We start from the raw sequence: 24,347 nt of genomic DNA on the forward strand, positions 1-24,347 counted from the left end.
TATTCTACGGTAATGACACACACACATACACAGGCGTGTTGTTGTTGCACTGTGTGCAGTAGTGTGTTGTGTCTGTTGCAGTGTTTGCAGAGTTGTGTTTCACGTGCATGGTGGGACTGACCAACGCTCTGGAACAGGACAAATTCATCACTGGCTTCATCAGCTTCTACCTGAAGGAGGGCGAGCCTCACCTAAGCACCGCCTACGCCGTGATGATGTCATACTGGGAGGGCGTGGTCCACTTCATCCTCCTCCTCCTCATCATCCACCGCATGTTTTCACAGTCAGTTCCACCCAAACATCACCACTTCCTGTGTGCAGGAAACAAGAAAACAGAATAAAATAAAATATCAAAGTAATAAAGTTAGGTTAGAGGTTGTTTTTTTATATACATTTTTTAACTTTTTTTTAAAGTCATTTTGTGCTTTTTTGTATGGTTTTCTGTTATAATTCTTCTTTTTAAAAAAAAAAAAAAAAAAATGTTGCAAATGTTGTGTATTTTTTTAAACAAATAGTGTTCATGTTGTTTTGTATTTTTTTTTGTTGAGTCAATTTGTGTTTATGAAGTCAATTTGTGTTTTTTTAAGCTTGTTTTGAGTATTTTGTTTGTCATTTTGAGTGTTTTTGTTCTCATGTGTGTTTATGAAGTCATTCTGTTTCACTTTTGTATATTTGCCAATAATTTATTGTATTTTGTTGCAATTTTGTGTATTTTCTCTGTCATTTTTTGTATTTTTGTTGCCATTTTGTGTATTTTGGAGTAATTTTGTGTGTTTATGGAGTCATTCTGCACATTTTTATTTATTTTCCAATTGTTTATTGCCATTTTTGGTATTTTTTCTGTCATTTCATGTATTTTTGTTGTTCTTTTGAGCATTCTGGAGTTATTTCGTTCTCATTTTGTGTGTTTATGGAGTCATTTTGTGCATTTTTGTAAATTTTTCTGTTATTTTTAGTATTTTTGATGTAGTTTTGTGTATTTTAAAGTCAGTTTGTGTATTATTGTCCTCATCTTGTGTGTTTATGGAGTAATTCTGTATATTTTCCAATTAGTTATTGTATTCCGTTTGCTAATTTGTATATTTTCTCTGTCAGTTTACGTATTTTTGTTGTTCTTTTGAGAATTCTGGAGCTATTTTGTGTATTTTTCTTCTCATTTTATGTGTTTATGAAGACATTTGAGCATTTTTATATATTTTTCTGTTCTTCTCAGTAATTTGTTGCTGTTTTGTGTGTTTTTGGAAACTACAGGAAGTCGTACCGCAGTCTGGGCCTGCTGTGGGCCGGCTCGTCCATCGCACATCAGATTGTCCACGTTCCCGGCGTCCTGATTGGTCAGAGCTGCTCACACTGCATGCTGGGAGTGTTTGCTGCTCTGATTGTGTTGTGATGATGTTTGTTGTGTGTTCAGGTAAGTACGGCTCCAACATCCGACCTGCGTTTTGGAGGAACGTCCCGTTCTTTGTGGCTCCTTTCTGGGTCGCGTTGCAGCTCCTCAGCAGACCCAGGGAGATGCCTGTGGTGACAGCAGACAAGGTAGGACACATGGCTGGTATCACATGATTAACATTTAGACCAATCAGGAAACAACAGAGGCTTTGTTTGTTTTTGGTCATTTTGTGGGTTTTCCTGTCATTCATGTATGTTTTCGTTCTCATTTTGTTGTTATTTGTATATTTTCTGTTGTTTTGTGTATTTTTGGGTTTATTTTCTATAAACTTGTTGCAGATATGTGTGTTTTGGGAGTCATTTTGTGGTTTATTGTCTGTGTTGTTTATTTTTGCTTTTGTTCTTTGTGTTTATGGAGTCAAATTTGTGCGTTTTTAAGTTTGTTTTATGTATTTTTTCTGTCATTTGTGTATTTTTGTACTGGTTTTGTGTGTTTATGCAGTCATTCTGTACATTTTTGCATCATTTCTTTTTATTTTTTTGTATTTTGTTGCAGTTTTTTGTGTTTTTGGAAACATTCTGTTTAGTGTTCTGGTTGTTTTGTGTCTTTTTGTAGTCATTTTGGGTGTTCTTGTTTTCTGATTTTGTGAATTTTGTACATTTTTTTTTGTTGGTTTTTTGTATTTTATTGCCGTTTTGTTTGTTTTTGGGTATTTTCTGTGTAGTGTTCTTGTCATTTTGTGTGTTTTTGGAGTAATTTTTGATATTCCTGTTCTTGTTTTGTGTGTTTATTGAGTCAGTTATTTTTTTTGCACATTTTGCCATTTTTTTCTTTTGTCATTTTGTGCATTTACTAGGGCTGCATGTGTGTTCTTTGAGCTTTTTCACTCAAAGGCATGTGCTGTGTATCACATTTTCTTGAAATGTGTTTGGATCTAATCTGATCTCATTTGGTGATGACTATCAGAAGGTTTGTTACATGGCGCTCTCTTCTTCTTCTTCCTCAGCGTATATAGTGAAGGGTGTGGGGAAGGTACAAAGCAAACATTAAAGAGAAAAAAACTAGATTTTGATCAAAACTCTGTTCTTCCATGGCCTCGACCAAGAAAATTCTTGAAGTTATGACTTTAGTTTTCAAACTCCTTGGATTCAAGGAGTCATTCACTGTGATAGATCGATGTGAGACACACTTTAGTGCTTGTGTGGGATGTTCACGTAGACTTTATAGAGGAACTATTAAATTAAAGATGGCCGCCTTGACCTTTTTGTGTTGTTGTTATGCAGATTTCTGCAGAGCAGAGGAAGAGTTTACTGACCCGACCTGCAGATCTGCTGCTGTCGCTGCTGCTGCTCGGAGCCATGGCCTTCTCTGTGTTCAGAGGCTTTGTAAGCACTGCTCACTGTGTGTGTGTGTCTAATGTAACACAATCACACTGTGTGTAACAACACTGTGACTGACCTACAGGTGGTGCTGGACTGTCCTCTGGATGCTTGTTTCACCTACGTTTACCAGTATGAGCCGTACCTCAAAGATCCAGTGGGATTCCCCAAAGTCACGGTCAGCCCGTACTAAAAATTAAACACACAAAATGACATTAAAATACACAAAACAACATAAAGGCATACAAACTAAAAGTAAGATTTAACAACATAAACACACAAAAATGACTAAAAAAAAAAACTTAAATCCTTGAATCAAAATGAGAGAAAACTATTCAAATCACAACAAGATTGTACAAAAGGACAGTAAAATGGACAAAATTTCTGCAAAAACACACAAAAATGACTCAGAAAACACATAATGAGACCAAAAAATGCACTAAATGATGTAAAAACATCCAAAACAAGAGAAAAATATACAAAACAACAACAGAAATATACAAAATTTGAGTAAACTTTACAAATTCACAAGAAAGACACACAAACAGATGTAAAAACATACAAAATAAGAGGAAAATATACAAAATGGGGAGAGAAAAAAAAAAAAGCGAAATGAGAAAAAAAAAAGCAAAATGAGGACAAAAACCCACAAAATGACTCCAAACACTCGCAAAAATTACTCAGAAAACACAAAATGAGAACAAAACTACATAAAAACTTACAAAATAAGAGAAAAATATATAAAAAACAACAAACCCCCACAAAAGAATAGAAAAATGTTTCAAAAAATGAAAGCAAAATTACACAAAATGACACAAACATATAAAATAAGAGATTAGGAGAACCTTAGCGGTGTAGTGTTTCACTCACTGTTGTTTCCAGGTGTTGGTTTTGTTCTTCTATGCTCTTCCTCTGCTCTCCGTGCTGCTCTACGGTCTGAACGTACCCGGATGTAGCTGGATGCTGGACTGGTCCGTCCTGTTAGCTGGTGCTATGGTTCAGGTAACTTCTGATCTGGTTGTTTTGATGTTCTCTTTCATAACATTCCTTTTGATGTCTCATCATATATAAGCCTCCGTGTCATATCTCAGAAGCCATTTCTCATAAAGCCAACCTTGATTGGCTGATGAAATATATTCATCCACGGCAGGTAGTCCCACCTACTATAAGTAGAGTGGGCGGAGAATACATTCGCATTCAAAAACCTCTTCTCGCTCAAGAAGCTTCTCTCCACAGCAGCTGAACTGTGCACGGGTAGACCCTTCCTGGAGTCCGTAGCGGGACGATCCTTTTTGTGTCGACTACCTCAGGTCAACCAGTGTTTTTCCGTGCTCCCACGCTCGGGACTACACTGCTTCGACGCCCTCCACGGCCGTCAAAAGCCGACCGCTGACACCCCTGTCTTTGTCTCTGCTCACCCCTCCATTAGCTTAGCACCTAGCAGCCAAAGTGCCAGCGCTAACTAGCTTCTCATTCCTGTCTGCACGCCAGCACAGAGAGGAGAAAAGCCCCACACACCAGGGGGGCTGGAGCACAGCCAGGTCTGCTCAGGGTGCCTCGGGCTAGAACACGCCCAGACCCTTGACTCCCCTAGCTCCTGCCGCCACGGCGCCATTTCATGGTAAAGTGCCTCCGTGGACGGCTAACACAGTGGGGAAGATGAAGATGTGGCCCTGAACTCCTCATACAGAGGAGGAAGGGGAAGACATGTGTGGAACAGGCGGTTCTCCTGTCCTGATCTGTACAGTGCTTGCCCTGCCGGCTGGTGTAGCATGCGATAAGCTTGTCTGCAGTACAGGAGCTACCACATCCCATAGTGAGACATCAAAAAGAATGTAATGAAAGAGAACTATAGGTTATTTACATAACTTTAGGTTACTCTCGTAACCCTGGTTCTATGAGTGAGATGTCTCACCAGACAGCCCTTCTTGCTGATTGAGTGAGAAGAGGTTTTTGAATACCAATGTATTCTCCGCCCCCTCTACTTATAGTAGGTGGGACTACCTGCCGCGGATGATTACATTTCATCAGCCAATCAGGGTTGGCTTTATAAGCAAGGGCTTCTGAGATATGACGCGGAGGCGTATATCCCATAGTGAGACATCTCACGCACATTACTCAGAGAACCGGGGTTATGTAAATAACCTATAGGTATTGTTGTTGTTGTTATTTTACGTCACCTCCATCTTCCTCCTTGTGCTCCTACAGACCCAGTGTTGCCATGTTGGAGCTTCGCTACATTCCCGCACTCCCTTCACGTATCGAGTCCCGGTGGACAAACGGTGGTCCGTGGTCGCCCTCAACGTGTTTCCCGCCGTCGCCACGGCTCTGTTGCTGCTGCGTTGCCATAGCAACCCCGCCTATTTCATGAACCCTGTTCACAAAGGACAAGCCAGCGGCAAAAAGAAGGAGGACTAAAGCACAGTTAATTTAACCCTTTCTTTTTTTGTTAGGTTTTTCTTTGTATAAGGAAATATTAAAGCCCCATAAGTGTGTGTGTGTGTGTGTGTGTGTGGGTGGGTGGTAAAGCTGTACCCAGCTGATGATTTTATCACAAAATGATGTTAGTTTAGGTGTTTTTTTTTTATTGATTAAGTACAGATACAAACAAAAAGACACCTTTTACATTAATACAGATTATAGACAAAGCTGAAAGACCAAACAAATGATAAAACAAAAAAGAATACGTATATGAACTAAGGGGCAAAACAATCTACTTACAATCAAACAACAGATTGGGCTACTGAAAAATCTCAAGTTTCTTCATCAATTAAACAAATTTAGAGGCATTTCTGCCATGAAGAAGAGATAAAGAATTAGCAAAAAGTTTAAGCTTGTTCCTCCAGTCGGTAAAGTTAGGCTGAGATTTAAGAAAACCAGGAAGAAGTAAAGCCTTCCTCGAGCAGCGCAAAATAAAAGAAATGAAAACTAGACTAAATACAATGGAAGCGTATTGCATTCATTTGAGGAAAATCAAAATAAGTCTGTTCTTTTTGAATAATTTATTCTTTTGGTTTAGTTTTTGGGCTATTTTTTCATGTTTTTTGTAGTAATTCTTTTCTGTTTTTCTTGCAATTTTTTTTTCTGAATTATCGAGATACTTGGAAATCCCGCAACAACATCCATCCTATGGCGACTCCTTGTTGCACGTCTTGAGTGACCACGTATCAGCCTGAATGCACCTCAAATGCATCATTTTCTATCCATGGAACATGACAAATCTGTCCAACTGATCCTGGAGAAACGTTATGTCCCGTAGATCTGAATGTGCTTTCCTTCTGAACAACCGTAAAGTCGATGTGGTGAAAAGGGTTTATAAGTCCCAAAAATACCATGAACGTGGGAAAAATAGAAGTGTCAGAAATTGGAGTAATGTAGCAAAAAGTCATTAAAAGGAGCAAAAAATATGGCAAGAAAAAATGATGAAAATAAGTTAAAATATTTGGTGTAGCTGCAGAAAAAGGTAAAAAAAAAAGAAAAAAATGGGATTGAATTGTTTAGAAAATATTCTTAGTTTCGTGAAGGCATCTGGCGACCCCTTCCCACTGTCTCACGACCCCAAATGAGGTCCTGACCCCAAGGTTGAGAACCCCTGCCTTCAATGAAACATGACATGATGGCAGCCATTTTTAATTGAAAATTGTTGGAAGAACTCTCAATTTTTTTTAAATCCTGCAATTTTCCTCAAAAATTTCCACAACATTTTATTACAAAATCAAGGAAAATTAAAGCTTTTACAAATCTTGATTTAAAAAATTAGATGTAGACAATATAGGCCTCATCGATCAATAAATCAAAGATTTTTTGCTACCAAAAAAAAAAAAAGATTTAAAGGTTAAAAGTTTGTTTTAATCTCCGCTGTAAACACTATCTTATTGAAAAGTTTGGTGCATTGCATTGTGGGATGTGGAGTTCCACAGAAGAATGCATAGAAATGTTTTTACTTCATTCTTTCCGAGATTTCTTGTGTTTTTTCCCCCCAAAACTCTGCCAAAGTGACTTACCGACACATTCGTTTTCACTGAAAGTCGTAGCAAAACAATGGATAATGTTTATATTGGGGATCCTGGTCAGGAAGTTAATGTGGATGGAAAATACGAGATAAAGGTAATAAACTAGAATTTACGTTTCTTAAAAATCATGAAAGAAAAGTTGCACTTCTGAACCAAAAAGCTTGATTTGATTGAATTTGTGGATGAAAAGCAAAAAAGAAACCCAGCTTATTTTGTTCACTTTATTAAGAATGGAGTACAACAGCAAGACAAAAAGTCATAAGAAGACCAACAAAAGGAAATGAGAGAGAAAACGTCAGAGAAAAGAGCAAAACATGAAAAAGAAGACATTCTACCATCAGGATGTAACGACAGCCGTGCAAAGTATTATTAACGTATTTAGTAAATCAGATACAATCAAATGTTATCAGAAAGAGGCTCTCTGATTGGACAAGGTCCAGTTATTGATCCGGTATCAGCCAATAACACGTTACACTATTTACAAAAACAGAGATTAGAGCAGACACAGGCAACTGTTATCACAGGGGGCGGGGCCACATGACTGTGATTGTATCTGATCTGAGGGTCACATGATCAACATTCATGTCAGCATTAGAATAATGACCAATCAGAGCATTAACAGTAAACAACAAATGGTTACTGTGTGTTTTTGGAGTCGTCTTTTGTAGTTTTGGAGTAATTTTCTTTTTTTGTGTCATTTTGTACAGTTTTCTTTATTTTATTGTTGTCTTTTTGTGTTCATGCCTCATGGAGTCATTCTTGTTAAATATTTTTCTATATTTTGTAATTGCTTTATGTGTAATTTTGTTGTCAATTTGATGTTTTTTGTATTTTTGAATAATTTTGGAGTCTTGTGTGTAATTATGTTATTGTTGTCTTTGTCATAATTTGTCATAATTTTTTGTTTAAGGAATAATTGTTGTGTATTTTTGTCTTCATATATTGTTGTTATACCTTTGTGTAATTTTTCATTGTCTATTGTATTTCTGTAGTAATTTTGTATACCATTTACATTTTTGTGTATTTTTGCAGTCTTCTGTATTTTTTTTGTTCATTTCTGTATTTTTGCCGTTCTGTTTTGTATTTTTCAGTAATTCCCTGTGTTTACATTCAGGGCCTTATCAAATCAAACAGAGGGCCCCGTGTGGCCCCCGACCCTCATGTTGCCCATGTCTGGATTAGAGGCAATCAAAGGATTATCATAATTTACTAATAGTAAAGAAACCTGATGTTACGTCGTGACCCGTGTGAAGCGTGAAAAACTAAAGGAGAGCCTAAATACTAACGGATAAGTCACAATAAATAGGATCATCACACACACACACACACACACACACACGCAAACACACACACACACACACACACACACACACACACACACACACACACACACACACAGTATTAGAAAAAAAACACACGTCAGTAGAAGATATAATAGAACCGTCTAATTCAGACGCTAGAGCAGTGGTTCTCAACCTTTTCAGCCCAAAATAAAGGTTCTAATGATGGTCCATTGTTCTATGAATCTGTGATAACCACATTTATTTATTCATCTGAATAATATCCACTGTTATGCAGGAAGTTTAGCATTATTTATGTCCTAGTATATAATCATCTTAAAGATGGAAATCCTTGTTTTAATTAGAAATAAAATGAGTTAAAAGTGACCAAAAATGGTGGAAAAGGTGGTGAAATAAGATTTTAAAAACCACATAAATTAGTTGAAAGTTGCAAATTAAAGTGGCCAAAAATGCACAGAAAAAATGGTAAAAAGGGTTGAAATTGTCAATATTGGAACAATTAGCTTAAACTGGCAAATAATGGGCATGACAAATGGTGAATGTGGTTAAATTGGCAAAAATAAGCATGAATTATGATGAAATATGATATTTGTTTTGTCATTTTGTGTGTTTTTGGAGTCATTGTGTATATGTTTCTTGTGTTGTGTGTTTTGTTGTGTTCTTGTTAATTTGTCTGCAATACAGTATATGTTTATTTCGGTTGTAGTTTTTTTGTATTTTTAGGGTTTTGCGTGTCTTTGTTGTGGTTTTGTTCATTTGTCTGAGATTTATGTTTATTTCGTTTGTTGTTTTTTTGTGTTTTTGTTGTGAAATATGGTGAAAAGAGGTTAAAAGTGATAATATTGGGTCAACATATGTGACATTGGGTGGAAATGTGGTGGAAAGGGCTTATAAGTGCTGAACATATATTTAAAGTGGAAAAAAAATGTGATGAGAAAGCATTCATATTTCATGGAGAAGTGGCAGAAATGGGAGTAATGTAACAAAATGCATTAAAATGAGCAAAAATATGGTAAGAAAAAGTGATGAAAATAGGTGAAAATATGGCAAGTTAGGTGTAGTTTACTCTAGGAACACAAATACACACAAAAGTAACTGAATATTTTACAAAAGGACATGGAAATGCACAAAATGACAACAAAAACACAAAAACTTAATCAAGGAACACACAAGATGACTACAAATACACACAAAAGTAATTGAAAATCATACAGAATGACACAGAAAATACACAGAATTGTATTAAAAATACAGAAAACTAAAACAAAAAAACACAAAATGAAGGTGGAAAAGTGGTGGAAGGGGTTTATACGTGCTGAAAACGTCTGGAAAGTGGAAAGAATTGTGCAGAAAAGGGATTGAAACTTGATGGAGAAGTGACAGAAATGAGAGTAATGCAGCAAAAATGCGTTAAAAGGAGCAAAAAATATGGCAAGAAAAGTGATGAAAACAGGTAAAAATATTAAACGTTTGGTGTAGTTTTTTTTAAAAAATCTGCTAAAAATGAGCTCAAATTGTTCAAAAAATATTGTTAGTTTTTTGAAGGCATCTCCTAGTGTCTCACGACTGCAAATGGGGTCCCGACCCCAAGGTTGAGAACCCCTGCACTAGAGGAACAACAAAGTGGGTGGGGCTACGGTAAGAGATAGAAAAAGCTCAGGGTTAGCAACAAATTCTTTAGAAACACAAACACACTACGATGAGCAAACTCATGATCAGAAAAGTGACTCAGCACTTTTCTAAGTTTTTGTCACACACACGCACACACACACACACACACGCACACGCACACAGTTCTAGTTTGTGAGGAGGAATAATGAAGGTAAATGTTAGACAGGAAGTGTTCTCTGGGACCTTGGCTAAAGGCTAAAGGCTAAAGGCTAAAGAAAGCAGCGTGTATAAGGAAACAGAAGCTAAAGGTAGTGGAGGGCGTGGCTTGGGGCTGGAGGGGCGTGGCCTGGGGGGAGGGTGTCAGATATCAAACTATTTGGTTCAGTAGTAGCTGTGTGCGTCCTCGTGGCCCTTGTTGTGTCCTTCTCCGTGTCTCCGGTGGTTGTGGCGTTCGCGATTGTGGTGATGGCGTCGGTACCGATGCGACCGCCGGGCTGCAAGGTAAAAGTATTATGTAAAATCACACAAAAGAGGTACAAAACAACAATAAAAATACACAAAACGACTCCAAAAACACCCAAAAATATATAAATATACATACAACAACAGAAAAATACTACAAAACAACAACAAAAATACAAAAAGTGACTCCTGAAAACACATAAAATGAAATAAAAATACATGAAAGGACTTTAGAAAGCACAAAAAATGACTCTGAAACATACAAAATCACATAAATACAGAAAATGACTAAAAAACACATAAAATGACAATACAAAACACACAAAGTGACATATAGATACATATAATGACAGAAAAATACACAAAATGACTCCCGAAAAACACAAAAATATACAAAATGATTCAAAATAACACAAAATGAAAAAAGTACATAGAATGGAAGAAAATGACTCGAAAACACGTAATTACTCCAAAAACACACAAAGTGACATATAAACACATACAACAAAAGAAATGCACATAAAATGACAGAAATATATATAAAGAAAATGAATACAACAAAGCACAAAACAACAAAAATACACAAAATGACTCAAAAAAACATACTTTGAAGAAATATACACAAAATGACTATAAAAACACACAAAACTACAATAATAGAAGACAAAATGACCACAAAAATACAAAAAATGGTAAAAAAAAAAATGTGCACAATTGACCAATAACACACAGAACTACAACAAAAATGCACAAAATGACTGATTAACCTACAGTACATGAGGAAAAGAAAAGTAAAATATAAAACATGGACTCACACTTGGTGCAGATGATACGAGGTCGTTCCCAGCTGCCGTCGGCTCTGCATCGAGCAGTGGGAATGTGACGCTGGTAGAAACCATCAACACACTGGTAACGCACCACTGAGTGGATGTCATAGTGGGAACGCCGTCGTCCAATCAGGTGGGCGTTCTCCACTGTGGGCGGAGTCCCACACAGAACTAGAAACAAATTAAAACAGCAGTACACAAAAACAATAAAATAATGATCAATCTAAGCATTATTACAGGAATGAATAAATGCATTTGTGCATTTTGGGCGTCATCTTGTGTATTTTTGTTTTCATTCTTGTGTATTTATTTATTTATTTATTTATTTATTTATTTATTTATTTATTCAGTTCATTTCCGACATGGTTGCAATCACAGAAATTCACTTTTGACATTCAAAATCACATCATTGTTTTTTTTTTTTTTTTTTTTTGTCCTTTTGCATGCCGGAAAGGGCGACGGAAAAAAGCATTTTGCTTATCCAGATCCGTCCCCTGATTTGAACACAGATAATTTTACATCAAACCTCGTTTCTTCCCTAGTCAAACATTCTTATCTTCTTCATACCATAATTTCATCTTTTCATTAACGTCTCTTTTTTTTTTTTTGTCCTTTTTTATGTGATGTGTTCTCGTCTGCAGTCATTGTTCCTGTTGTTACTCCTCCTCACTGTCCTTTTTCTCCGTATCTCCTCGAGCTTTCTTTTCCGGTCGTTGTTTACGTTCCTCCAACTCTCCAAACAAAAAGTTCTTCTTCTTTCGGAGAATCTTCATATCCTCGGAAAGTCGCCTCAGCATACGATGCATCAGAAAGGCACATGCACATACACATACCACCATCATTAGCAGGCCAAAGATCATGACCCCTAGCAGATAGATGTCCTCCACATCTTCCACTGTCAGCAGGGAGAGACAGAGCATCTGGCTTCTCCCTCGTGCATCCATGACATATCCACTTGGGTATGTGTCCTTTGGACACGCTGGTTCGTGCTGTAGTAATTGCCTCGTCGTGAAGATTTTGTCGATGGCGCTCAATGACCAGTTGATGAGTTCCATGTCGTCGCTGTAGAGTTCGATGAAGAGTTGACTTGAGATCTGTATGCGTGTAGAAATGTCCTCCGTGTTTTCTCCTTAAATCCTTTCAGATCTACGGATTGTTGTGTCTCTGCGTCAAGGCTGTTCCAGAGGTTCATGGCTCTATACACAGTACTATGTTTGCCAACGTTCTATTTGACCCTGTCTGGTCTGAACACATTATTATGTCTGAAGTCATAGGAATTTTGATTGTATGTGAAACGTTTTTGTATTTGATGTGGTAGTTTTTTAGATGAGGCCCTAAATGCGTGTATTTGTGTGTTGTAGTGTATTATTTCTTGCAGTTTTAGGTATTTTGCCTTCTCGAATAATTCGTTTGTGTGTGCGTTGTGTGGTGCTTTATGTAAAATTCTTATAGCTTTTTTTTGTAGTTTAAATAATGGTTCAAGATACGTTTTGTAGTTATTACCCCATATTTCGGAGCAGTAATTTAAGTGCGATGCTATGAGTGAAGAATAGATTGTTTTAAGTGATTTGGTATGTAGGATTTGTTGAAGCTTCCATAGGATGTAACTGCTTTTGGCAACTTTGTTTTTAACTATTTGTATATGTTTTTTCCAGGTCAAGTTGTCGTCCATCCACACTCCTAGTACCCTATATTCTTTTACTTGTTCTATTATTTCCATGTTTAGTTTCAGTCTTATATCTCCTGTTATTTTTCTCTTTCCGAAATTGATGAATTTTGTTTTACTCACGTTTAGGGCTAGTTTATTTACATCTAACCATGTCTGAATTTTTGATAATTCTTCATTTGTTGACTCTATTAGAGTTTTAATGTCTTTACCTGAGCATAGGATGGTTGTGTCATCTGCAAACAACGTTAGTTTGAGGCAATTTGAGACTTTGAAAATGTCATTTATGTATAAAATGAACAGTTTTGGCCCTAAAATTGAACCCTGTGGAACACCACATTGTATGGTTTGGCATTTTGATGTATGTTCTTCAAAGTCAACATATTGTCTCCTATTTGTCATATAGCTTTTAATCCATTTTAAGGCATTGTGCTTTATTCCGTAATTTTGAAGTTTTTCTTCTAGAATATCATGATTAATTGTGTCAAAGGCTTTTTTTAGGTCCAGAAAAATTCCGAATACAAATAGTGTTTTTTCTAATGCTTCTCTTATATTCTCCATGATCAATTATAGCCATAGCTGTTGAACGTCCTTTTCTAAACCCATATTGTCCTTCATGTAGTATATTATTGTCTTCTATAAATTTGTCGAGTCTTTTCATGAAGAGTTTTTCCAGAATTTTCGATAATTGTGGTAATATTGATATAGGTCGATAATTAGTGAAATTCCATTTTTCTCCACCCTTGTAAATCGGTCTGATTTTTGCAATTTTCATTTTTTCTGGGAAAACACCATTCTTGAATGAGAGATTACTTATATGTGTTAGTGGCGGGGTTATTTCAGCTGTTATGGTTTTTATTAGACTCATAGTTAGATTATTAACGTCTCTGGATTTTTTTGAGGTACAGGTTGTGATTATTCTGTCCACCTCTGCTTCTGTTACTTCTTCAAGTACAAGGTACTTATCAATGTCTTTCTTCTCATTGTCAAAATGGTTCCATTTAAATGTTGGGTGTTTATTAAGCCCTTTCTCCGTGTTTTTTCCAGTATTTATGAAAAAACTGTTGAGTTCTTGTGCTATTATGTTTTTATTGTATTCTTTTACATTGTTTATTATAAAGTGGTCTGCATTTTTTTCTTTGCTTTTGCGCATGGTTATGGTATTTATAATTTCCCACAATTTTTTGTTTTTGTTTTTATTCTCTTTTAATTGTTTTTTCATAATATTCTCTTTTTTTTTCTCTTAGTAAATTATTGACTTTGTTTCTGTATTTTTTATAACGTACTTCTGCTTTCAGTGTTTTTTCTGTTATATATTTTTTATATAATATGTTTTTCTTTTTGCATACGTTGGCTATTTTCTTATTAATCCACTTTGTTTGTTTTACTTTTGATTGTTATTTGTTTCAAAGGGCAGCATTTATTGTATATTGTTGTTATTGTGTCTGTAAATGTGTCATATGCTACGTTCACGTCTTCTTCCTTGAAAACACTCTCCCACGTCTGTCTTTTTATCTGTTGTTTAAAGTTTTCTAGTTGTTTTTCTCCTTCCAGTCTTCTGCATGCCAATGTGTTATGATTTTCAAGGTTCTTCTTCTTTTTAGTGTTAAGTATCGTAAATATTGGTAAATGATCAGAGATGTCATTTATTAATATACCACTCTTTAGATCTGTGTTTTGTATGTTTGTGAAGATGTTGTCTGTCAGTGTTGAGCTGTGTTTATTAATTCTGGTTGGTTTCGTTATGAGAGGTTTTAATCCATTTGTGTACATGTAATTAGTAAAGTCTTCAATGTGTGTATTTTTTAAAGGGTTTAAAATGTTTATATTGAAGTCTCCACATATCAGTAATCTCTTATATTTAATTTCTTCTATCATTTTAGTTAGTTTCTCATTAAATATGTCTATTTTACAGTCAGGTGCACGATACAAACAACAGATTATTATCTTATGTCCCTCTGGACTTGTAATTTTCACTGTTATACATTCCATCACTTCTTCCACGGTTAAACTCATCGATTCTATAATCTCCATCTCAATATTTTCTTTTATGAATAGTGCCACCCCACTTCCTGGCTTGTGTAATCTGTTCTTATAGACAAATTTATATCCTTTTATCATAAACTCCATGCTTTTTTTTTCTTTCAGCCAAGTTTCTGACAGTGCTATTATGTCAAACCTATACAATGTGGAGATGTAATCCTTAATGTCTTCAAAATTTGCATACATACTCCGACAATTACAGTGAATAAGTGACAGACCTTTTTTCTTCTTTGTTTCCACTTTGAATTCAGTCTCTGTGTAGTAATGACAGTTCGTGTCTTGTTTCCAGTGCGAAAAGTTGTTTGGGTCCACTTCGTCCACTTGATTACTCTCCCGTTGTTGATGTTGATAATGTTGTGGATGATTTTTAGTGATTCTTTCCATATCCATAATTTCTATCAGTGTTCTTGTCGTTTAGGTACCTCATTCGTATTTTTCCAGGTCTTCCATCCTTTCGATTAGAATGGGTTTTCCATTTTCTTCTCCTGGGGGTGTGATGTAAATCCTGCAGCCTCTGGTCCAAGTTTTCACAATTTTTCCTCCTTTCTTCAGTTGTCGTGCCTTCCATGCGATACTTGCATTCTGCTTCGTCAAGTTCTCGTTCATCGTTGATGCTCTTTTGGGGGATTCCTGTCAGAAGACCATGACAATAGTCCAGTCTGCTGGAGATAAAAGCATGGACCAGTTTCTCCTGATCTTTCTGAGCCATTAAACCTTTCACTCTGAAGATGTTCTTTAGGTGGTAGAAGCTGTTTTTGTGATAGATTTGATCACAAATCACAAATTTCTTCTCTCAATACCTTGACGTCACTCTGCACGGTTTTCAAGGATTTCTCCAGGGCATTCCTCATGGACTCTATCTTCGTAGATAGATCCTGTCTCATGTCCTTAATCATTTCTTTAAGCTCTTCCAAAGCCGGATCAGGTTCTGGATCCGGTGGTGGCATTTGACTTGGTTTTTTTCTTGTAGTCATGTTCTGGGCCCAGTTTTCCCAGGCTCAGGTTTTCTTTGTGTTTGTGTTTGCTATTTGTGTTTGTGTTCTCTTTTTGGAGTCATTTCTGTGTATATGTGTTGTCATTTAGAGTATTTTTGTGTTTTTTTGTGGTTGGATTGTGTTTTTTGGATTCATTTTGTAGATTTCTATTGGCATTTTTAAAATTTTCTCTCTCCATCCATCCCTCCCTCCCTCCATCCATCCATCCATCCATCCCTCCTTCCTTACCTCCATCCTTCCCTCCCTCCATCCCTCCCTCCATCCATCCATACATCCATCCATCCCTCCCTCCCTCCCTCCATCCATACATCCATCCCTCCCTCCCTCCCTCCCTTCCTCCATCCTTTGTTCCTTTACCTGTTCCTTTCTTGCAGATGTATGGCAGGTTGTAATTACATGGAACATCGTTCCACTTCCCGTCCTCGTGTGCGATGGTCACCACACAGTCTTCACCTCCTGCAAAGAAGTTATCTGGCTGGCTCTCCCTCCAGTTCTCATAAATCTACAAATAAAAAGATTCTGTCTTAACTTTGGTGCTAATGTACGTTGTTATGATGAGAAAAATATCGCATTTTTCTTTTGCATTCTGAACGTTTTCCTTAAAGACAAGGATAAAGCCTTACCTTACGGAGCAGTTTGATTTAATTTAATTTACATTTTCTAATTAATTTCACGCTGAATAAATAACCATCAGATGTGAGTTTGTCTCTGAGCTATAATTAATCTCACAATCTGCAGGTTATTATTTCAAACCAGTAAAAATCAGGTTCTATGTTTATTACAAATTGTAATCAGAGCTGCTTTGATTAAATGGAATAATCGTCATTAGCATTTCAATAAAAACAAAGAGTCACTGCTTCTCACTAAACCAATGTCAGGTTAGACTGTTGATGACTTTATTTATGGGAATGTTTGTTTGTTTTTCTGTCACTGACCAGATCGTTGGCGTCCGTCCACTGAAAATCATCCTCCACTGTTCGATCGTTCAAACCAATCCACGCGTTGTCGTGACCAAGATCTGCAACAAATACAAATATCTTTTAATTAGTTTGAACTAATCTAACATTTACACACATGTTCACATTACTTATGTGGCAAACTCAAGGTCCAGGGGCCAAATCAAGGCCCATCAGAGCCTCCACTTTGGTCCTCGGTACAATTTTTAATACATTAAGTTTTTAAAAAATGGCAACAGAACTGTTTAGCTCCAGATTTCTCAGTCCTTCCAAATTAAAAAAAATGATGTCGCTCCCCAATTTCTACTTGTATTTTCTCTCTGTTCATAGTTACACAATTTATCTGTTTGTTTTTTTTACACAATTTCTGTCATTTTTAATACCAAGTTTGACAGAACATCATTTTTTTAAACCCTGCAATTTCTCCCTAAAAAATTCCTTACATACATTTTGTACATATATAACGTAACAGATATGTTTTTTAGTCTGTATTTTAATGGGTTTTTTGAATACTTTTTTCATGTGTTTTTGTTGTAATTTTGTGAAATTTTCTTCCATGTTTTTTGGAGTCATTTTGTGTATTTTTGTTGTTGTTTTCTATATTTTTCTGACATTTTGTAGTTGTTATTCTTGTTCCTTTAATTAAGTTACTTCAGTGTGTTTTTGGAGTCATTTTGTGTATTTTTCTGTCATTTCTTTTTTTGTTTTTTTAGAGTAAAATTTCAAATTTTGGTTATTGTTTTGTATATTAATCTGTTATTTTTTCTAGTCATTTTCTGTGTTTTGGGAACAAGTTTGTGCATTGCTGTTGGTTTGTGTTTTTTGTTGTCATTTTGTGAATTTCTGTTGTTGATTTATATATTTTTCTGATACCTTTGTAGTCTTTTTACATGTTTTTTGAAATTGTGTTTGTTTTTAGAGCAATTTTTGTGTATTTTGGTTGTCATTTTGTATCTGTTTTTGGGGTCATTTTGTGCTGTGATTTGGTTAATTTTTTTCTTTTTGCATTTTCTGTATTTTTCTGAAATTTCTTTTATGTTTTTTAGAGTAATATTTAGTGTTTTTGTTGTTGTTTTCTATATTTTTCTGACACTTCTGTAGTTGTTTCAGAGCATTTTAGAGTATTTTGGTTATCACTTTGTATACCGTCGTGTTATTTTTGCCAGTTTTGCCATTTTGTAAGTTTATGTTGCACAAAATGAAGATTAAACTATAGGTCACATGTGGCCCCTGAAGTTCAATAAGTAATAACCCATGCAGTGTTTGTAGGTGGGCTAATGATGATGATGATGATGATGATGATGATACCGTTGATGAAGGCCTGCTCATTAGTGGAGGTGATGCTGCTGAGGTGAGCGCTGTGCTCTCTACAGTCCTTCTCTGCATCTTCCCACGTGTGTCTGTGGCTGAAATACCTGCACACGACACACGACACACGACACACACACACACACACACACACACACAGAGGGAAAGTGTGTCACAAATAAATGCAGATAACGCTGATCAATCTGACGTTTCTTACTTGTAACAGTGACCGTGAAACTTCCTCCAGCCGTGCTCACAACCTTCAATGTCTGTGGAGAGGACGAGAGCGTTAAACAGCAACAAAAACACACAAAATGAACTCAGAAATGTACAAAATGACAACAAAAACATAGAAAATGTGAGAACAATACATAGAATTAAAACAAAAATACACAAAACGAGAAAAACACACAAAATAAGAGAAATTTTTTTTTCCAAAAACACAGAAGATGACAACAAAAACATACAAAATGAGAGAAAAATACACAAAACGACATAAATACAGTTAAACACAACAAATAAGAAAAAAATACACAAAATGACATAAAAACAGTTAAACACACCAAATGTGAGAAAAACATACAAAAAAACAACAGAAATACACAAAAATGGCAAACAAACGACAACAAACACTTACAAAATGAGAGAAAAAAGCACAGAATGACCCACAAAACACAAAAGGAAAACAAAAAACATGCAAAATGTGAGAAAAATACACAGAAAGAAAACAAAAATACACAAAAACGGGATAAAAAACACATAAAATAAGAGAAAAAAAATTCCAAAAACACAGAAAAAAACAAAAACATACACAATTAGATAATATAATATATTAAATTGCAACAAAAAAAGCATAAAAACAGTTAAACACACAAAATGTGAAAAAAATGTACCAAGTGACTCTAAAAAAAAGAAAAAAAATCAACAAAACGTACAAATCAGGTAAAAATATACAAATCAGATGTATAACATAAAAAATGACAACAAAAACAGACAAAACTGACTCCAAAAACATAAAATGACAACAAAAACAGACAAAAATTAACCCAAAATGACAACAAAAAGGGACTAAAGTAGACAAAAATGACTTCAAAAACAGATGAAAATGAACACAAAAAATGACAAATAAAAAGAACACATAACGACATAAAAACCCATTCAAATAGAGAGAAAATTGACTGAATGAATAAAGTGTGCAGGACAGCAGCCCTCGAGGACAGAGAATGCAGCCATTTGCTCCATTTTCATCCTCACTGCTGCTACATTTCTAATTCCATCAAACGCCCACGGTAGATCACATCTATGTCACCTTTTTCACACGTGTCTCCTCCGTAGCTGGGCAGGCAAAGGCAGAGGAAAGAATCTATCTTATCGATGCACGTCCCTCCGTTTTCACACGGCTCAGACTGACAGTCATCCACGTCTGTGGAGAAAAGGAGAGAAGAAGAACATGCTGCAGCTTTATCCAGGGTCCAGCAGGCGTGGGTGTTTATTTAGTTTGATCAGCGTTTGAGTCACATGTCACTTAGAGAACATGAAGCAGGCATTAGAAAGTGAAAAGAATAACAACTAAAAACCAACATCACGTTCTTTATTCACTCAGCCTGTGAGACAGTTTACTGTCCAGAACTGATAGAAACAGAATAACCTTCTGTTTTTTTCCTAATATTTTTAAAAGATTATTGCTGCCAAAACTTCTCATTTTTAAACTGATTGTTTTTGTAGTAAAAATGTTGGAAAAAAAGATTGATTCACAATATTCTCAGTCAGTTTTTTGTGTAATACAAGTATTTTTTTGCTATTATCCTAATTTGTTGTTGTGGTAATACTGGTTTCTATACAACTTTTTTTCGTTTTTTGTGTACGTATAATTTATTTTTATTTTGTTTACAGTTTTTAACATTTTGTTTAGACTTCTCTATATTCTAATTCTTTAGTAAAATAATATTGAGTTTTATGTGTATTTATTTTTAGGTACAGTAACTGTTTGGTTTGGATTCTTGTTCACCATTTATAGAGGTCAGGACTACAGACACAGAGAGGTCAGACGTCTACAGACATCAGTGATGATGATGATGATGATGATGATGATGTCATAAGAACAGATAGTGTCATTCACTCACCGATCTCACAGTTCTCTCCAGCGTATCCCTGAGGACAGTAACAGCTGTATCCTGTGGTTCCCTGAGGGAGACATTTACCTCCATGTAGACATGGGTCGGTCACACATGGCTCCTCATTGGCTGGAAGAGGCAGAGGGAGGGGGCAGGAGGGGGGTTTCAATCAGAATTAATATTATTAGTGAGGATGTCTCCTGCATTTATTATTATTATATGTAATCATTCTTCCGTACGCTCAAACTACTCACACAATTTAGAACCAATTTCAACAAGTGACGTATCAAACTTTTCAGAAAATTCAGGACTTTTACTTTTCACTTTCATTGGAAATTTCAGCTTTTTAAAATTTGAACCACTTCATCCCCAGCCATTCTTCAAACCATTCAACTTTTTCAACCTTATTGCTAATATTAAGCTATTGCTAGGTTAGTGCTAATGCTAGGTGAATGCTAATGCTCGGCTACTATTAATGCTAAGTGAATGCTAAGGCTAGACTAATGGCATTGTTAGGCTATTGTTAATGCTAGGCTAATGCTAATGCTAGGCTAATGCTAGGCTAATGCTAACTCTAGGCTATAATGCTAATGCTAGGCTGATGCTGCTGCTAACACGAGGCTAATGCTAAAGCTAGGCTAATGCTAACGCTGGGCTAATGCTAACACTAAGCTAGTGCACTTGCTAGGCTATTGCTAACGCTAGGCTAAAGCCAATGCTAGGCTAATGCTAACGCTATGTTAATGCTATTGCTAGGTTAATGCTAGGCTAATGCAGCGGCCAACACCTGCATTCTCGCTTGCATTTTCTTCAGGAAATGCAAATTTCCTAGTTATCAATATTATTACTGTTATCATTATTATTAATATTAATAATATCATTGTTATCATCATTGTCATTATTATTATTATTGTCAATATAATTATTGTTTTTATATAATTATTTTATATTTTATATTGTATTATTATTATTATTATTATTATTATTATTATTATATTATTTTTATTATTATCATTATTACTAATATTAATATTAACATTGTTGTTATCATTATTATTATTTTGTCGTTATCATCGTTAATATTACTATAATTAATGTTGTTAGTGTTTTTTTTGTTTTTGTCGTTGACACTGAACAATTATGTTTTCATCACTGCTTTTAGTTCACTAGTGTTTCTATATTCCTTATTTATCTATAATGTGTATTATTGTTAAGATAAAGATCACCTTTATTAGTCCCGACAAATTAATCGTTTTATTAATGGTTATCTGTTTTTAATATTTTTTTTTAATTTACATTTATCCTGTTTGACCTATGCAGCACTTTCTCTGTTTGTTTTTTAGATTTATTTATTTTTCTTCATACTCACAAGTATTCCAATGTACCTGTTTTAAGTTGTACAAACTCTGTTATATTATTGTTTCTATTATTATGATCATCATAGATTAATTTTAATTAAAATGTTTAATGATTAATAATACATTTGCAGCTAAATTACATTCCATCACATTGAAAAGCAGCACTCTCTTTTTGTATCTTTAGAGATATTTATCTATACATGTAGTGTGTCTGTACTCTCTGTTGATGTGCCTTTGAGCAAACACCGACACCTGAGTTTCGCTGCAGGACCGCGGGTACGAACACTTTAAATATCCATGAGGAGATAAATGCAGAAAAAAACGTCTAATTGTCATGTTTTACGAACACACACACACGTGTATCCATTTCACACTCCGTCTCAGAGCCCTAAACCTCAGCCATCCACTCAGAGAGGCGGTTACCATGGTTACCATATGGAAAGCAAGCCTTGGCTCACTCCAATGTGAGAACCCCCCCCCCAAATGCCCTCGTCGTCCCCGACAAGAAAACGAGCAGACCTCCCGCTGAGTGTGAGTGTGTGTGTGTGTGTGTGTGTGTGTGTGTGTGTGTGTGTGTGGTCTCCTACATTTCCATATCAATTGACAGACGACCACGTGTTTCTGCTCATTATGGCAACTTAAGGTCTTTGGAACGTTAGCGCTCTCTCAAGCCTTTGTTCTGGAAAAAGCTCTGACACCACTGCAGTGTGTGTGTGTGTGTGTGTGTGTGTGTGTGTGTGTGTGTGTGTGTGTGTGTGTGTGTGTGTGTGTGTGTGTGTGTGTGTGTGTGTGTGTATTTGTTTTCATGGCCATTGTGCAAACATCAATACCACAATGATGATGATTGGCCGTCGGCCTGAAGCGCAGAAGGAAAGAAATCCTGAGTCGACGTTCTGTGAGTTATCATGGATCACTGCCACGTTGACAAATTATTTCATTATCACGAGAAAACAGAGCAAAAAATAGGATGAATGCCAAAAATTCTGATTATCAAGACAAAACGGAGAGAAAAGAGAGTTATGAATGACAGAAAACCATCTCATTATCACAATAAAATGAGCAGAAAAAGTATGTCTGCCAAAACTTCTTGTTTTTACGAATAAATGAAACAAAGAACAGTTTGGATGCCCAAAAACCTTCTCGGTATCGTGGAAAAAAAATTGTATGAATGCCATAAATCACAAGAAAACAAAGCAAAAAACAATGAATGCAGAAATTCTCGTTTTTTTTATTTATTTTTTTACAAATAAATGGAGCAAAAAACAGAAGGAAGGCCAAAAAAATGTTCTAGTTATCGTAAAACTAAGTATGAATGAAGAAAATTATCTCGTTATTACAAGAAAACAAGGCAAAAAACTATGAATGCAAGACATTTTTGTTTTTACGAATAAATGGAACAAAGAAAAGTATGAATACCCAAAAACTTTATAGGGATCGTGAAAAAATCCATGCCATAAATTATCTTGTTATCACAAGAAAACTATGAATGCTAGAAATTCTCGTTCTCACGAGAAAATGGAGCAAAAAAAAAATACATGGCAAAATGTTTTCACTTATTGTCAAACAAATGAATGCCAGCAATTATCTCGTCATCACCTGAAAACAGAGCAAATAATAGTTTGAATGCCAGAAATTGTCATTCTAACGACAAAATAGAGCTAAAAACTTATGCCAAAATGTTTTCTAGCAATACCGAAACAGAATTATTGAATTAGTTTTCATGACCGTTGTGCAAACATCAATATCACAATCACTGTTGGCCCTCGGTCTAAGCGCAGAAGGAAGGAAATCCTGAGTCGACATCTTGTGAATTATCAGAAAGAGGAATGAGGAGGTGCGTCATTCCTCAGCCTCATGGATTTATCCTTTCTGATAAATCCATGTTCACTCTGAGGCTCGTGCTGTGAATTCTGCTGAAGTCAGGTGATAAAAACCAACCGAGCGTTTCATTTAGTGCACGTCAGGCTGGGTCCAGCGTGCACATCAGTCAAGGTCGCGGCACGTCTTGATAAATATCAACCGTTATTATGACAACCACAGCATTCCTTCATGTGTGCACGTGCGTGTGCATGTGAACGATAAAGCTCATTCAATAAGGCGAGTGGTGAGAGTGGACAACAGACAGAGCAGCAACAGACAGACTAGAAGTTTAGTCAGAAGAGTACAGGAGCAGACCATATTCTTCTTTTCTCGTTATAACGAGATATTTTTTTGGCTATCTAAAAAAAACAAAACAACATTAGACACAATGGCTCTAATTTATCAACCTTGTGTGAAAACGTGTGTTAACGTGAGTTCACATTGTGTCGTATGAAAGGACCAACGTGTGACTTATCAAACAATGGTATCTGACCAATCCCAGCATACAAATGATAAGGTGTTGAAAAAGCAGCAGATGATTTCCATCTTCATGAACATGTTTTGGAGGCCCCGCCCACTGAGTTCAAACAAGATAAGAAGCTTTTCCAAGATAAAAGTCTTACCTCACATCTGAGGTGGAGCAAAATTAAGATGTGCTTTTTGAATGTGTGAAAACTGGAAATAAATAAGCTCTTTTAAATACTCTGTGGAAGAGGATCAGCTACTGAGCAGGTGACGTCTGCCCCCCTGTGTGCACTGAGAACAACTTCACAACAGAGATCTTGGAAAGAGACACGGAAATATGACATTTATATCAACCTCATTCCACATGCTTTAGGCAATAAATATCACATTAAAATAAATTACTGATTGAAACGCTGTAAAAAAAAAACGTAAAAATGACTAAATACTATCCCTTGTCTGTGTTTATTATGCCTTCAGCCAATTTCACCTTTAATTCATCACATCACTGATTACTGCAGCGCATTTTCTTGCTGCTCCACTAATCCACTCAGATTATCTACATGAGCTCGGACCTGACGTGAGATCTGATTGTAGCGTAT

At 35.9% G+C, this 24,347-nt stretch overlaps 2 protein-coding genes across 2 annotated transcripts in view; one reads left to right on the forward strand and one right to left on the reverse strand.

The window, feature by feature from the left end:
• Positions 1-5,264, forward strand: part of LOC114479066 (transmembrane 6 superfamily member 2-like) — a 7,417-nt gene extending 2,153 nt beyond the window's left edge. Inside the window, exons 2-9 of the mRNA XM_028472520.1 lie at positions 1-9; positions 82-283; positions 1,252-1,334; positions 1,412-1,536; positions 2,674-2,775; positions 2,855-2,947; positions 3,652-3,771; positions 4,978-5,264. The exon at positions 1-9 is cut by the window's left edge and continues 95 nt beyond it. Coding sequence (XP_028328321.1) covers positions 1-9; positions 82-283; positions 1,252-1,334; positions 1,412-1,536; positions 2,674-2,775; positions 2,855-2,947; positions 3,652-3,771; positions 4,978-5,187 — 944 coding nt within the window. The 3' untranslated portion in view covers positions 5,188-5,264. The remainder of the gene's footprint in view (positions 10-81; positions 284-1,251; positions 1,335-1,411; positions 1,537-2,673; positions 2,776-2,854; positions 2,948-3,651; positions 3,772-4,977) is intronic.
• A 4,307-nt stretch (positions 5,265-9,571) lies between these two features.
• The window catches only part of LOC114479063 (neurocan core protein-like), a 51,437-nt gene continuing 36,661 nt past the window's right edge, over positions 9,572-24,347 (reverse strand). Inside the window, exons 13-20 of the mRNA XM_028472517.1 lie at positions 20,075-20,194; positions 19,261-19,374; positions 18,169-18,220; positions 17,952-18,058; positions 16,623-16,705; positions 16,045-16,189; positions 10,972-11,154; positions 9,572-10,188 (exon numbers count right to left, since the gene is read on the reverse strand). Coding sequence (XP_028328318.1) covers positions 10,076-10,188; positions 10,972-11,154; positions 16,045-16,189; positions 16,623-16,705; positions 17,952-18,058; positions 18,169-18,220; positions 19,261-19,374; positions 20,075-20,194 — 917 coding nt within the window. The 3' untranslated portion in view covers positions 9,572-10,075. The remainder of the gene's footprint in view (positions 10,189-10,971; positions 11,155-16,044; positions 16,190-16,622; positions 16,706-17,951; positions 18,059-18,168; positions 18,221-19,260; positions 19,375-20,074; positions 20,195-24,347) is intronic.

This window comes from Gouania willdenowi, chromosome 17 (assembly GCF_900634775.1).
Source record: "Gouania willdenowi chromosome 17, fGouWil2.1, whole genome shotgun sequence".
Taxonomy (NCBI): domain Eukaryota; kingdom Metazoa; phylum Chordata; class Actinopteri; order Blenniiformes; family Gobiesocidae; genus Gouania; species Gouania willdenowi.